General features: G+C 59.8%; 1 protein-coding gene across 4 annotated transcripts; it reads right to left on the bottom strand.

Moving 5' to 3' along the window:
* Window positions 1-162: 162 nt before the first annotated feature.
* Window positions 163-6463, bottom strand: GRAP (GRB2 related adaptor protein). 4 transcript variants are annotated; one of them, XM_074919340.1, is made up of 5 exons: window positions 6386-6463; window positions 4977-5074; window positions 3641-3763; window positions 2177-2374; window positions 163-978 (listed from the first exon to the last, which is right to left on the bottom strand). In XM_074919340.1, the coding sequence occupies exons 1-5, from the start codon at window positions 6461-6463 to the stop codon at window positions 798-800; spliced, it is 678 nt and encodes a 225-aa protein (XP_074775441.1). In that variant the 3' UTR covers window positions 163-797. The 4 variants fall into 4 exon arrangements, with proteins under 4 accessions (XP_074775441.1, XP_074775443.1, XP_074775442.1 ...); XM_074919342.1 differs by having other exon boundaries at window positions 2201-2374; XM_074919341.1 differs by having other exon boundaries at window positions 163-983; window positions 2206-2374.
* Between the last annotated feature and the right edge of the window lie 7514 nt (window positions 6464-13977).

Genomic DNA, 13977 nt, shown 5'->3' with positions numbered 1-13977 from the left:
GTGGGGGCAGTGATTCCCCTGGGAGGGGTCTGTGGAGAGGTATTGGGGTGGGTGAATAGGGGCTGAAGGGGAAGCAAAACCACAGCAAAGCAGCAGGTGCCTGAGCGTGGCCATGGGACCACCATGGTGGTGGTGGAAAAGGACCAGCCGCGCTCGAGGGTGTCACCCAAACACATTTTACTAGCTCTAAATAAAAAAATAATATAAAAGCCACAATTTGCAGCTGTGAACAGCACCTGCAGGACTAAAATCCTGCTGGATCAGCCTTCCCCCAGCGCCCTGAGCCCCAGCACCCCCTCTGTGGAGTTACCGAGCCCGGCTACATCCTGGCTGCCTGCAGCACCCCTCGGAGCCGGGGCTTCGCTTCCAGGCTCTGGTTTGGGGTGCACATGCTTGTCCTCTCTGTTACTGTCACCCTGCCAGGTTGTGGCTCTGGAAAAGTTTTTCTGGCTCTTGTTGAAGGCTCTGTGCTCCCTCCCTGGGGAGCACCGCTGCCGGCCTGCAGCCAGAGGCCATGCCTGGGCTGGGGGTGGTGGAGGTTTCCTGGGTCGGGGGAGCTGTCGCTGATGTTTTGGGGTGCCGGAGCCAGGCAGCCCCTGGATGGGGATCACCACCAACCTGGCTTCTACCTCCAGCATGGCCCACGTTGGGACTGTGCGTGTCAGCAGCCCGGCATGGGGACAGGCACCATCCGTGGGGACAGAGGGACGTGCAGTCCGCGTGCAGGCACAAAGCAGCTCCGGGAGAGACTGGGGGGCAGCGAGGGCCGTGGTCCTCCCCGCAGTGCTGGCAGAAGCTCACTTGCGGATGGGATGGACGTAGTTGCGGGGGAAGAGGCCGACGCGCCCGTAGATCTTCCCCTGCCACCAGTTGGGATCGGGGCAGTCCAGGACCTCAATGATGTCCCCGCGGAGGAAGGTCAGGTGGGAGCCATCGTGGGCCGAGAAGTCAAACTGGGCTTGCACAAATTTGGGTCTCCTCACCTGGAGGAAAGTCAAGGGCAGGGGTTGGTGAGGGGAGAGGTGCCCCCCATCTGCCAGCCCCCCTGCACCGACCTGCACTGCCCGAGTCCCCAGTGTGAGGGGGATGCTGCTCCAGTGCGTGGTGAGGGACAGTCTGGTGGGGGGCGGGCAGAGCATAGAGGGTGTGGAGGTACCTGGGGTACCTGCTTTGAGGATGAGAGATGGGGACCAGGGCCATTCTGTAATGGAAAGAGTCAGAGGGCTGGGGACAGCCCTGGGTGCGTGGCAGAGCTGGGTTGCAGGGGAGCACCCCAGGGCTCCCTCTTCCTGCTGCCTGGGAGAGCTGAGATGGGTGCCCAGGGGATCCCTACCCCTCGGAGGCAGCTGGCATTTTTCTCCTTCCCAGGTCCATCTGGGTGCCAAAGCCTCCCCCAGCCCAGCTCCCAGGGCCCAGTTTCGCTTCCTCAAACCACCACCTCAGGGCTCAGCTTTGCTGGAGCGTGCCTGGAGCTGGCTGAGCCCCGTATCGAGCTGGTTGGGCTCTGCCACCCGCCCTGGGCATCGCCCCTGGCCCAAGGGACCATGGCATGGGCCCAGGGCGAGCTGCCCTGCCCTGCCCTGCCCTGCCAAGCTGCGCCGGTAGCTTTTCTCCACCCTGCCAGCTTCCCCGAAGAGCTGCCTGTCTCAGGCTGTTGCACCCTGCCTTGAGCTGAGCCTGAGTGCAGGGCCAAGTGCCAGCAGGGCACCTGGGATGTCCCTGTCCCCTTCTGCGGGGACACGGCAGCTGAGGGGGGAGCTGAGCTTTGAGGGAGGCTCATACAGGGGTTTGGGACCAGAGCCCCAGGATGCTTTGCCTGAGGACAGTGGGCAGCCCGTGCCCTGGAACCAGTCTCTGCTTTCCTCCATTTTGTCCCTCTCTGCTGTTTCTCAGCCATTGCCAGCATCCTGTGGCTGCCGGGGAGGGGCAGGAAAAGTTGAGGCAGGAGGAAATTCCCGTCCCCTGGCAGCTGAAGCCCCATGACGCCTCCCTGCAAGCACAGTCAGGGGCGAAGCGAGATTGTGGCAGCGCTGCTGACCTGTGGGCCGGTCCCGTTGCCTCAGTTTCCCCATGAACCAGCGTGGTGGTGGCAGCTCTGGTACCAGGGGAGTGATGAGGAATCCCAAAGGTGGATCAGACATGGGCCGTGCTATCACCCCACACCCCAGCCCTGCACGTCCCCATGGCCCCATCCCCTGACGGTACCTCCTGGGTCTGATCCTCATCCCAGAGGAAGATCTGGTGCTTTTTGGCGATGGTGGTTGTCCTGTAGAAATCCACCAGCTCGTTGAGGGAATTGAACTTTTCCTCCCAGAGGAAATATTTGCCATTTCTCTCCCTGAGCACCTTGAAGTGCTGGACGTGCTGCCCGTAGCTGCAGAAGGAGGACAGACATTACCCCAGCCCCAGGATGCTGGCAGCACCCAGACTCCCTTCCAGCATCGTGGACAAAGCCCAGGGGGTGCTGGGTGGGCCCCACGGGTCCCACTGCACCCATCCTGCCATGCCAGGGTGATGGTGGCACTTGGGGTCACTCCTGGCCCTGATGCTGAGGCAGCAGGAGAGGGGTCCCCAGCACGGTAACAACCCAGACCCGCAGCTGAGACCCGCCACAGCTCACCCCACATGCAGCTGAAGCTCAGCACAGTGGGATGCCTGTGGGCTCAGAGCTGGCAGCCTGCTAGCCACGCGTAGGACAGGCAGCCTTGTCCAGGGAGCAAACAGGGGCCACATGTGAAGGAAGTGTGATGAGAGCTGCAGGTCTCAGCTGGGGAGGAGACTGCAAAGCCTGGGCTCAGGCTCCCAAATCCCCTGTGCCCCCGGGGACCCCTAAGCCGCAGGAGGAGGGGGCAGCCTGAGATTTCCTTTGCCAGCCCCCCATGTTGGCACCCCCTCGGTGTTGGGGTTGGCTGCTCTGCAGGGCTGGCACGGGGCCGCTGCAGGGACCCGCCGTTGCCCCGGGCAGGGGCAGGGAACCTGGCCACGCTGGTGACGCATGGCAGAACACAGTTCCCTTTCATTATAGGCAAGAACCTCCTTAAAACGCTTAATTAGAGATTAGCAGCGTGAGAAAGTGCCTGTCTGGCCTGAGGCTGGCTCCTGCTACCCTGGCCCTGGGCATGGAAGGGGCAGCAATGGGGTGAGAGGCCCGAGGGGAGGCTCTGCCTGTTGGCATGCTGCCTTCAGTGCCAAAATCATCACCCGTGTGGCATTGGGGTGCTGCGTCCCTTCATCCCCGGGGATGCTGGGGGCAACTCCTTCCTCCAGGCCACATCGCCTGGGCTGTGCTTGCAGCTTGGCCCAGCCCCATCACTACCCACATGGCTGTATTTCGGGGCACCCCAGTGAGGGACCCCGGGTGAGGCAGCGATGCAGCCCAGCTGTGCAGGCAGGGAGCAGGAAGCAGCAGGGATGGAGGTGGAGGGCGAGGCTGAAGGAGAGGAAGACCCTGCGCCTGGATGTGTTGGGGACATGGCTCCACCCCTTCGAGGTGTCCTGGGCAGGGCAGGGTGCTCACCCCTTCCCCAGCACCGTGGCAGGGAGCAGGCACGAGGGTGGCCTGATGGTCCCCGAAAACAGGGGCTGTGGTGGACCCCTGCCCATCCCACCGCGCGTCCATCCGTGTCCCACGGCCACTTACTTGACAGAGATGGAGAATTCCCCCGGGGCGCTCTCGCTGTCGCGGATCAGGAAGGCTCCCAGGTGCTTGCGTTTGAGGAGCTGCTCCTCTGCCAGATGCCGGGAGATCCTGCCCGCGTACCACCTGCGAGGGGCACTGGGCTCAGCCGTGTGGGCACCCGGGGACACCCCAGCGCCGCATCCCCACCCCAGATGATGGAGGCACCTTAAGAGCCCCGGTGCTGTCAGGAGGAGGGTCCACGTTGGGCTCCCCACAGCATTGCGACCCCCTTGCAGAGGTTTCTCCCTTCCCCTTGCCCCCCATAGTTTGCCACAGCGCATTCTGGGCGGGGGCGGCGCAGGGTGCTGCGGGAGCTGCCTCGTCCACAGGGTGAGCGCAGCATCGCCAACAGCCGCGACCGCATCCTGTCACCCGGCTCGCCACAATCACATGCCTCGTCCACCACTTTGCTGCCTGTCCTTCCCACTCCCCGCATGTCCCATGGGCCCCTGTGAGAACAGTCCTGCCAGGTATTACAGGAGGTTTGCAGAGCAGAAAACTCTCCATGACGGGATAAAACCCTTCCTGCCTGTGTTGCTGGCAGCTGCCAAATGTGGAAGGGCAGAGTCCCCATCTCCCGTCTCTGCCAAGGCTGCGCCCGTGTATTTGGGAGCCGCAGGCCAGGGACACCTTCTGCTACCTCTTAAAATTGCCCCATGAACGATCAGCCAGGGACTTTAGCACAGAGCATCTCCCAGCGTGAACCCTCCAGGTGCTGCATGGAAGAGGCTGCATCTCGCCCGTCCCGGCTTGCTAACCGAAGCCAGAGAGGCAACGGGATCTGCCCCGGGCTGCCCCGAGCTTGCGTGTTCCTGCTCCCCAGCCACAGCCCCGAGCAGGTTTTGCTATGGCATTTAAATGTGATTTACCAGGGGATAATGATACATAAAACACAGGTTAAAACAGGGATGGATTACACTGGGCTTTAATAACACAGTAATAGGATTGTGTCTAATGCAGTTGTAATCCCATAACGCTTTGTTGTTCCCCAATTATCATTTATTTAGCGGGCAGCCTGGTGTGAAGGTTGAATTTCTGCATGTTGGGGGTAGACGGGCATGCTGCTGCCTCCTGTCCCCTCTGGCTGTGGTGGCAATGGCAGAGTGACCTGGCAGGCAGACCCCATTGCTCTGTGACTCAGTTTCCCCACATGTGGGACTCGTGGCACACCTTTGGGCATCGGGATGCACCTCTGAGATCGCTGCCTGGGTGGTGGGAGAGGATGTCCTGGCGCTGGTGGGTGCTACCAGCGCTGGGCTTTGAGCCCCCTTTCTTTGTGTGATGAGATGATACTTACGGGTGTGGCTTGACCTTGATGTAGTTTTTGGGGACAAAGCCCTCACAGCCGTACAGCTCAGCCTTGTACCAGTTCTGGTCATCTTCCATATTGAGGATCTAAGGTGGGAGGGAGGAGCAGGGAGTGTCAGCCCAGCTGCTGTTCTACTGGGAGAGGGGCTAAGTGGGACCCCCACTGCTGCCCCAGACCCCACATCCCCCACTGAAATCTGAGAAAAAGGGGGCTCTGACAAAAGCGACATGGTTTGGGGGTGTTTGGGGGCATCTGTACAGAGCTGACTGCTCCCCCCAGCCCTCCTCGGCTTGTGGCTGGTCTGGCTCACCACGGGTGCTGGCAGCTGGGGGGGTGCTTGGCATTACCCCAAATCCCTGGCCAGGGAAAAGGGTAAACACTGTCTCTGGAGGAACTGGGGTGGCAGTCAGACCCTCGTGTCCCTTCGGGGCAGTGGTAGCTGTGTTCTCTGTGGGAGGAAGCACCCCAGCGTGAACAGGGGTGCTGACACCCGCTTCCGCGCGACACCATTTTCCAGCCTCCCACGCAGGGGCCCGGGGGCCGGCACAGCTGTGAAAACAGGATCCGAAACCCCGAGGCACGACACTGGGGCTGTGGGGAAAACACATCGGGGAGACAGGGACGGGCACAGTGGGTTTAGGGTGCTGGGGTACAGCCGGGACATGGCCTCACCCTCCCCGGGGCTGGCTGCACCTGGGGGGCTGCTGGGTGCCGGGGGTCCAGGAGGAGCTGCCGGCATCGTGGCATCAGCCCCTCAAAGAAGGGCGAGTGGCCAGGCAGCGTGGCAGGGTGGGGGTGCCCTCGCCCCCACCGCAGGGCTTCAGTCCCCTGGGGATGTTTTAAGTCCGCCTGAAACTTTCTGGGATGCCAGGGTGGCATCTGAGAGCCCGTCCCAATGCCAGAGCCTGGGTGGGGCTTTGGGAACATGCTCCCTGCTGCTGCGTCCCTGCACACCCCCCCCCCCCCCCGCAATGCCTCCGTGGGGAAGGGAAAGTGTGTTCCAGCCCTGGGGGACTGCCACAGAGCACAGCTTGTGGCACCTGTGGCCAGGGAAGCCACATGCCTCATCCCAGTTGGGACCTCTCTGGAGGTGTGGCAGGTGGCACAGACAAGGGGTGCCCACTGCTGCTGGGGATGATGCTCCGCACCCCAAAACCCTCAGAGATGGCTCATTACACTCCACGGAAAGCCCCAAAGAGGCAACAAAATCTCTTGCAGTGAAAGCAAGTGGGTGTCATCCCATGCCATGTGCCCACCCTGTTCCCCAAAGCAGCAGCATCCAACCCCCTCCATGGCTAGTGACCCCCTCCATGGCTAGTGACCCCCTCCATGGCTAATGACCCCCTCCATGGCTAGTGATCCTCCCCCCATGGCTGATGACTCTGCCGCCCTCGTACCTTCAGGGTGTCCCCTTTGTGAAAGGGCAGCTCATCCTTTTCTGTCGCCTGGAAGCTGTAGAGAGCCACCGACTCCATGGTGCTGGCTGTCAGGGGGGTGGTTTCAAGGGGTCCCGGGGGCTCGTCGCCCCGCGGTGTGGGGCTGTGGGGGTACGGGGCGAGCGCGCGGCGCGGCAGTGCCGGCGGGCAGGAAGCCGCGCTGATGTCAGCGCGCTGTCGGGGCGAAACGGGGAGCACCACGCGAGACGCTGCTGGCGGGCACAGCTGCCCAGATGTGCGGGGAGGGAGTGGGGGGAGCTGTGCAAGCCTACCCGGGTGCCGGGGGGGCCTCCACCTGCAAATGGACCTGGGAACATCGGCTGGTCACACAATTTGGCATCACCTATGCGGTGACCAAGGGCAGTGGTTTCGGGTGGCCACGGGGCTTGAAGGAAATGGCCGGACACACAGGTTGAGGATGTGGGTGAAGCGTGTCTGGAGAGCACAGCGAGCAGGCTAGTAGTGATAATGGGGGAGTCTCTGATGTCTTTTAAGGGCTGAGCTGCCAGCATGGCCTTCAAAAGGTGGCTTGGTGGGAAAAGTTGTTTTGGCAGAAAAAAAAATCACTAAGAGTGGGATGGGCGGAGGCACAGGGTGGCAGAGTGGAGGCACACACCTGGTTTCTTTGGAAATCAGACTGAAAACCACGTGCCAGGTCCCAGCTCTGACCAGCAAGGTTTCAGCACAGTTATTATTGGCTTTCTGAGTTGTGGTCTTTTGGGGGCTGATTTTTTTTTCCAGCTTGCTTTTGCAGGGCTAGGGAAAAAAAAAAAAATCCCTTCTAGACTAAAACAACTTCCTGTGACTCTCGTGGGTGTCAAGCACTGAGTCCAGAGGGCATTGTTCCCAACGGGAAGGTCCCCAGTGCCGTGCAGCCTTCCCATTGTGTGCGTGGGCCGGGGCATGAAGCTCACAAAAATTCTGCCGGATGCTGGTTTTGCTTTGCTACGAGGAATTAAACCAGGGACAGCTGCGGCTCCATCCCTGCCCATGAACTTGGGCATTTTCCAGTGAGGAGAACGATGCCGCTGCCATCTGCCTGGGGATGGATGAGCCGTGGTGCTTGCAGGGCCTCTGCGGGGACACCAGCTCAGTCATGCGCCTCCTCCAAATCTTAATTCCACTTCCCAAGTGCATCTGAAAAGCAAATGACATGTAACACCACACCGAGGCTATTTTCAGGGTCTCGGTGCCCACGGGAAGCCATGTGCAGGGTGGCCCTGGGTGGTCCTGTGCCTGGTGAAGCCCCAGTCCCCAATGGCTGTTGCCAGCACAGCCCCAGGACCTGCTGGTCCCAGGGGAAGTGGAAACGCTGGGAATCTGGGGAGGGCAAGGGGGAGGCCGTGGGAAGGGGCTCTGCATGTGCACGCCTGTCACGAGGAGGACAGGACTCAGGGAATCTCCGCAGCCCAGGGGGGACCCAGGGGACGGGACTGCAGCAGGACAACAGCTATCTCGGGGTGAGCTTCCTCTGCCGCTCATCAGCCCTGGAGAGAAGTGGAGCTGGATGCTCCCGGGAGAAACCAGCCCCGGCAGAGCCACTGCTCTAATCCTGCTGCCAGCTGAGGGCCTGATCCTGTCCCTGCACCCACCAGCACAAATCGGATGACACTAAGCAGGGGGTCTGCTCACAAAAGGCATAAAATAAGGGACTGGTGGGGGGGTGACCTGGGCGTGGAGGGGGAGAAATCTGCAGCCTAGGGAGTAAGTTAGTGTGGGGTGATGACCTGCCTTGCCTCGGGTGGATACCACGAGCAATTTTGGGGCCCGGCTTCCTTGGGCTCACAGCAAAGAGGCTTGGGGGGCACCTTGGGGTGTCCAGCCTGGAGCTATGCATGGTGTCACGCTGCCCTGTGTGCCCGGGAGTGGGGCACAGGACAGTGGGATCACAGAGGGGTCCCCAGAACTTGGTGCAGTGGCCAGACTCAGGACCAGAGCAGGATTGGGTCCTGCCAGCAGATGGCAGCAGTATCCAGGGGGACACTGGGGACACTGCCACATGCCCCTCCACTCACACTCTAACTAAGCCAGCAGCCCCTTTGGCACCTCTGTCCCGATACCTCCATCACATCCCCCTTCCCAAATCCCCTTCCCTTGCCCTGACCCTTTCTGCTGGCCCAGCCGTGGTCCCTGCCCAGGGGCCAGGTCCCTTCTGCTCTCTTGTGGCCCACTTGTGTCCCATTCCTGGTTTGCTGTCCCTGGCTGAGCACACGTGGTCACCGTGGGGGTGACAGCAGCACCCACACCTGAGGAGTGAGCTAGGCTGGATGCCGGAGCAGTTTATAGCCCCATTTTTTTGGGTTGGGAGCCAAACGCTCCTGCGTCCAGCTGTTTTCTGGGAGCCTCATCCTGACTCACTGCCATGGAGCAGGATGGGGTGCCCCCACCCCAGGAAGGGAGCAGAGCCCAGTGCAGTGGTTGGTGCCCGAGCAGCATCGTGCTGACTCCAAGGAACCCCTCAAAGGGGTCACAAGCATCCCAGTACCACAAAACTGGAGATGCCCGTTACCTCTTGGCCTCCAGCTGCTTCATTCCCCAGGAAAACCCTTCTGCCTGCTCATGAGCAGCCCCAAATCTGCCCCATCCCATGCTCACCAGAGCCCCCAGAAGGAGCCAAGGACCCCCGTAGTGCCCGGCTGCCAGGCATGAGGCTGCGCTACAGAGTCCTGCAAGACTCAGTCTGGGAGCCAAAGGCTGACTAACCGCAGGCCTCAGACATCCAAGAAACATCAAAACAAGTTGTTTTCCCCCATCTTCCCTCTTGTGCCTTGCCAAGTAGTCATATTTTGTACAGCACACGCTGTATGGAAGCGGGGAAGAGCCTGTCCCTGCAGTGCTAGCCATGAGAGGTCGGTCCTGAGCTGATGCCTTGCAGGGTGGGATCCTGGGGGGTCTGTACCTTGTGTGTCCCCGGTGTTCAGAGGGACCCAGGAGGTGCCACATGGTTGCTGCTGGTTGGGAGCCAAAGCCTGCAGCCTGGAGCAGGGTGCTTGGTACTGCGCTTTGTGAGCATCAGCTGAGCTTGCGAGGAGATGCCAAGGGCCGTGGAGGTGCTGTGGCTCATCTGAGCACCCCACCCTGCCCTGGGTCTGACCACCAGCCCACACTGTCTCTCCCTCTACACAGAGGAGTTTTGTGACCCTGGGGACTGGCAGAGGAGGATGCAACCAGCTCTTGGCATCACCCTTCCCCTCCGCCCGGCCACCCCTGAGGTGAGTGTCAGGTGCTGGGAGCTGCCCGGAGCTCCTACTGCCTCCTGGGTTGCCCAATCTACTGAGTTCGTTTCATCAACATCCTGTGTTTACCTGGCTGCAAAATCCCCATGCGGGGTGGAGGAAGAGGAGGGAGGGGACCCTCTTCTCCTTCCGGTGCGGGCCCAGGGAGCTTTGTTAAGGAGGCGATCCCAGGCACCCCAGCTCCTCTCCGGTTGGTGCCCCATGCGGCTTCTTGCTGTGCCATGGCCCGCGGCGCTGTCTGTGTCTCAAGCTTGGATTTACCTCCTGTTGTAGGGCTGTAAGCTGGGCCTGGATGGTGGCAGGACCAGACTACATGAGCTGGCTCACACCGCAGACCCCAGAGAGTAGAGGGGCTTTGTTCCTGGCAGCAAGTGGGCAGAGGGACGGGTCCTGCCCCTTCACGCAGCGCTGTAGGTCAGTAATCCAGCACAGCCTGACACACACACCGTGCTTCCCCTTGCACCGCTGTGAAAGGAGACCCACAGCATGACCCCATCCTGAGCGCGCTGCAGAAAAAGGGGGGCTGGTGAGAAACTATGGGCAGTTTTCCTGAGAAAGAAACCCTGCAGCACGTTTGCCTCTGGCTCTGCCTGTCCCCTGGCAGCAAAGGGCTGCCTGCCGAGCCAAGCGACTGTGCAGTGCACTGCGGGTTGGCCACCATGGCCACCATGCTCTCCTCACACCCACACATAGAGCCTGTGAACCAGGTATGGGACAACTCCTCATGTCTCATCGGGAAGGCAGCCCTGGTGCTGCCGACTCAGCACTGCCGGGCCTGTGTTTGGCTGGGGATGGAGCCAGAAGGATGAGGTGATGGGGAGGAAGAGGGAGGGAAGATCAGCTGAAGAAGTGAGGAGAATGGGTGATCCATCACACTGGCCAGCAAGCCGGTGCCCCCAGCAAGCCTCTGGAAACCAGAATAAATGCCCTGCACCAGCACAGTGAGGCAATGGGGCTGCCCCAGGGGTTCAGCCTGGGTTTAAGCTCATGCTTGGGATGTGGATAAAGCCAGGCACACGGGTCAGCAGCCAGCACTGCTGTGTCATGAAACCCGTAGCTGCCTGGGGACCGGTATCAACCCATGCTCAGGGGACAGGATGTGATGGGGATCCTCTTGAGGAAGTGGGTGCCCCGCTGAGGCCCCACACAGAGAGGAAGCAGCATCCTGGCTTAGAAAACCCCACGTCAGTGCCCGTAAGCAGGATTTCAGAGTCAGCACTTTCCCTCTGGAGCAGAGGGCACATTGGTAACTTCTGAGCATCAGACTTGTCTTTGTATGTAACCCTACTTCTCTACAAAGCCCAGCCCACACCAAGGATCTTGCATCACTGTTTACACCCTGGTGTAACTGAGTACAGAGCGTGGCTGGTACTAGGAGGATCAGACCCCTCTGAACCTCTTATTGTCCCACAGGACTCATAGGAGAACATTTACAGGAGCAGCCAGCAGATCCAGAGCCAGTTGGCCACACTCTGTCCAACTTGGCCATGAGAGGCCCCTTGGGGCTCCAGTGGCCTCTGACCGTAGAGCCACATCTCCATGGAGTCAGTGTGGGTGGCTGGGGCTGGTATTAGGGCTTCTGGGCTAGTAAATCAGAGCAGGTCCTGCTTGCCCATGGTTAGTTGGAATGGGAAGTGGGACTACTGCTCCCCAGCTCCCATACAGGAAGCCTGAGGTCCGGAGGCTGGTGGTGGGACCTCACTTTCAACATTTGGGCCTGATGATGACTGTGGAAAAGGACTGGAAGCCTTGAAGTCCCAGGTGTGGCATTCAACCCCAAACTTGCAGGAAAAGGTTGCTGAGGAGGCAGGTCACCCCAACCAGTCTCCTCAAGGGGTGTGCAGCCTCAGATGGCTGCTGGAAATGGCCTCCTGGGAAAGGGCCAAACACCAGTTTGGTAAGGAGGTGTTACTTCCCAGACACAACAAGCAGCAGCCTTCACAGCACCAATATTGAGCAGGTCCCATGGGGCTCCCAGGACTGAGTTGTGGGCTGATGGATACAAGCAGTGCCCATGCCGGCTCTGGGGACAAGCGCTGCTGCTGTTTTTGTTCAGGGACACAGCTGTCATGGAGACTTAGGTGAGGATTATTTACAGAGATGTTAAATGAGTTAATCATCAGGGCCAGCAACACCTGAAGATTATTCGGCTCCCTGGTCCCTATAAAAGGAAATGGAGGCCACTAGTTAGGCTTGAGCTGGTGAGGAGGGGGTGTTTTCTGCTATGGCTTAGTCATGCTCTTGCAGTCCTGCTGTTTCCTGGGATGGTTCCCCTTGGCAGCCTAGGACACTCCAAGAGCGGGAGATGGGCTGTTTCTCTGTAAGGTATCCTCCTTCAGCTGGCTGTGGCTTCCCTGTGTGTGATCTGGAGAGGACAGATCCCTGCAGCTCTACCTGGATTGCATATTCAATGCCTGGCTAGAAGCAGATCCTGTGTGCTCTATGGCTGTGGTATGCTGGTCCTTGGGCTCTGCCCTGGGACCTTACTGTGGTCACTGACATATCTGGGTGTAACTCTAAGACCTGCTGGATGTTCTCAACCAGGTCAACCCAGGCTCTGCTTTAAGCTGTGTGGAGCAATGTTTTCTGTTGCGTGCTGCTCTGGAAGTGTGTGATGGAGGCTTCTGGGGGGAGAAACTGTTGTGGCATTTGGCCTCTAATCTACCTCCTTGGTGTTGAGCTGCCTACGTGGGTTATGGGGAAGGTGAGGCCCCCATAGCAACATTATCGGGTAGGCTGGTGGCTGTAGCATGTATGGGAGTGGGCATTTCTCTGCCATCTTTTGTGCCTCCTCAGGAGCCATCCCCAGATGGTTGGGGCTAGGAACTCACCACAGCTTGGAGGTGGAGAGGGTCACATCACTGCTTTGATTTGCATGGGAAAGAAATCAGAAGGGTTCCTTTAACTGAAAGCTCCAAAGAAATCAGGCAGGGAGGTGTGGGGTTTGGGTGTGGAGGCTATTTGCTGTCAGTGTTTGCCATGGAGGAAGACTGAGCAGGCAGCACAGAGTGGCAGGAGTAACCACCCATGGGCAGGGGAGCCCTGTGGCTCCCAAAGAGCTTGTTTGAGGGGAACCGTGAGTTTGGTCATATCCAGACACAGCCTGGTGCTTGAACAGATTCTGAGAAGCTCCCCCTCAACAGCATCTGTTATTTTTCTAGGATTTAAAAAGAAAAAAACAACCAAGAAGCCTTGCGTAGGTGAGGGGACCATGCTGTCACCACCATGACTCACTGGGGAGGTCTGCGATTTCCGAGAACAAAAAAACGCTGTAGGGAGAAATTGTGAATGATCGTTTGCGGAGGGGTGGCTGAGCTCTCCACCAGAGAAGTAGTTGAATTTCGGTTCCTCCTTAGGGCTGGCTGGTTAACAAAGAAGTTATTAATAACAAATTAAGCCCAAGCTCACGTCATGCCTTCCTCTGGAAGTGTGGCAAGAGAGTCCGTGGTTCCTCCTTTGGCACCGTACCCACCCTGCTCCTTTGGCCAGCTCAGCCCCGTAGTAGCTGGACTGGAGGAGCGCGGGGGGCTGATGTGGGCAGGTGTCTTGTCACTGCTGGGTGGCTCCAGGGGGCATGCCCATGGGACACTTCCCAGGCAAGGTGTGGGGGACCACTGGTGTAGAGGGGACCTGAGACTTGGCCGCAGTGTGTTTATCTCCCTTTGGTTCAGCTCACGGTGCCAAGGGGAGTGGGTGAACGGAAGAGGAGCCCTGTGTGGCAGGTTTTTTTGGTCAGTGCCAGGGCAGATGGTGTGAGTCAGCCGTGGGGACAGCCCGGGGCAGAGGGCCAGCGGCCGGAGGGAGGAGGCTCGTTCGCCTGCCGCTTCCTCAGGCTTGAGGATGTGCATGTTGCCGCATCCCTGGCCAGGCTGGCGAGGCGCCGGGCAGCGGGGAGGAGGAAGGCAGGGCTGCTGGAGCAGGGCCCACTGGGATAATTCATGGAGCACCGGATGCGCTGTAAAACCCGAGAGAAGCCGGGCACTGTGCTCCTCCTGAAACTGCCTATTCAGGAGAGAGATAGGGAAGACAAGAGGGAGGAAGCGGAGGGAAGATGGAGCACTGAAGCCCTCTGTGTCCGGCCGGTGACGGATGCAGGTGCAGCTGTGGATTCCCCGGCTGCTCCGCACCGCCCTTTCCTGCAGGGAAGGAGGAGATGCACTCAGGAGTCCCCCCCCAGACCCCCCAGCTCTGCTTTCACTCTGACTTATTCTTGCTTCTGCAGTGTCCAGTGCAGCCTTTTTTTCTATAGAGCTGGACCTCAAAATGCCAGGTCTGTGTGGATTCTCTGAAGTCTGATCTAGGGTTGAGCTGCTCCCC

The sequence above is a fragment of the Athene noctua genome, chromosome 15 (assembly GCF_965140245.1).
Source record: "Athene noctua chromosome 15, bAthNoc1.hap1.1, whole genome shotgun sequence".
Taxonomy (NCBI): domain Eukaryota; kingdom Metazoa; phylum Chordata; class Aves; order Strigiformes; family Strigidae; genus Athene; species Athene noctua.
Note: the sequence above shows the minus strand (reverse complement) of the source record. Positions and strands in the feature narration are given on the sequence as shown.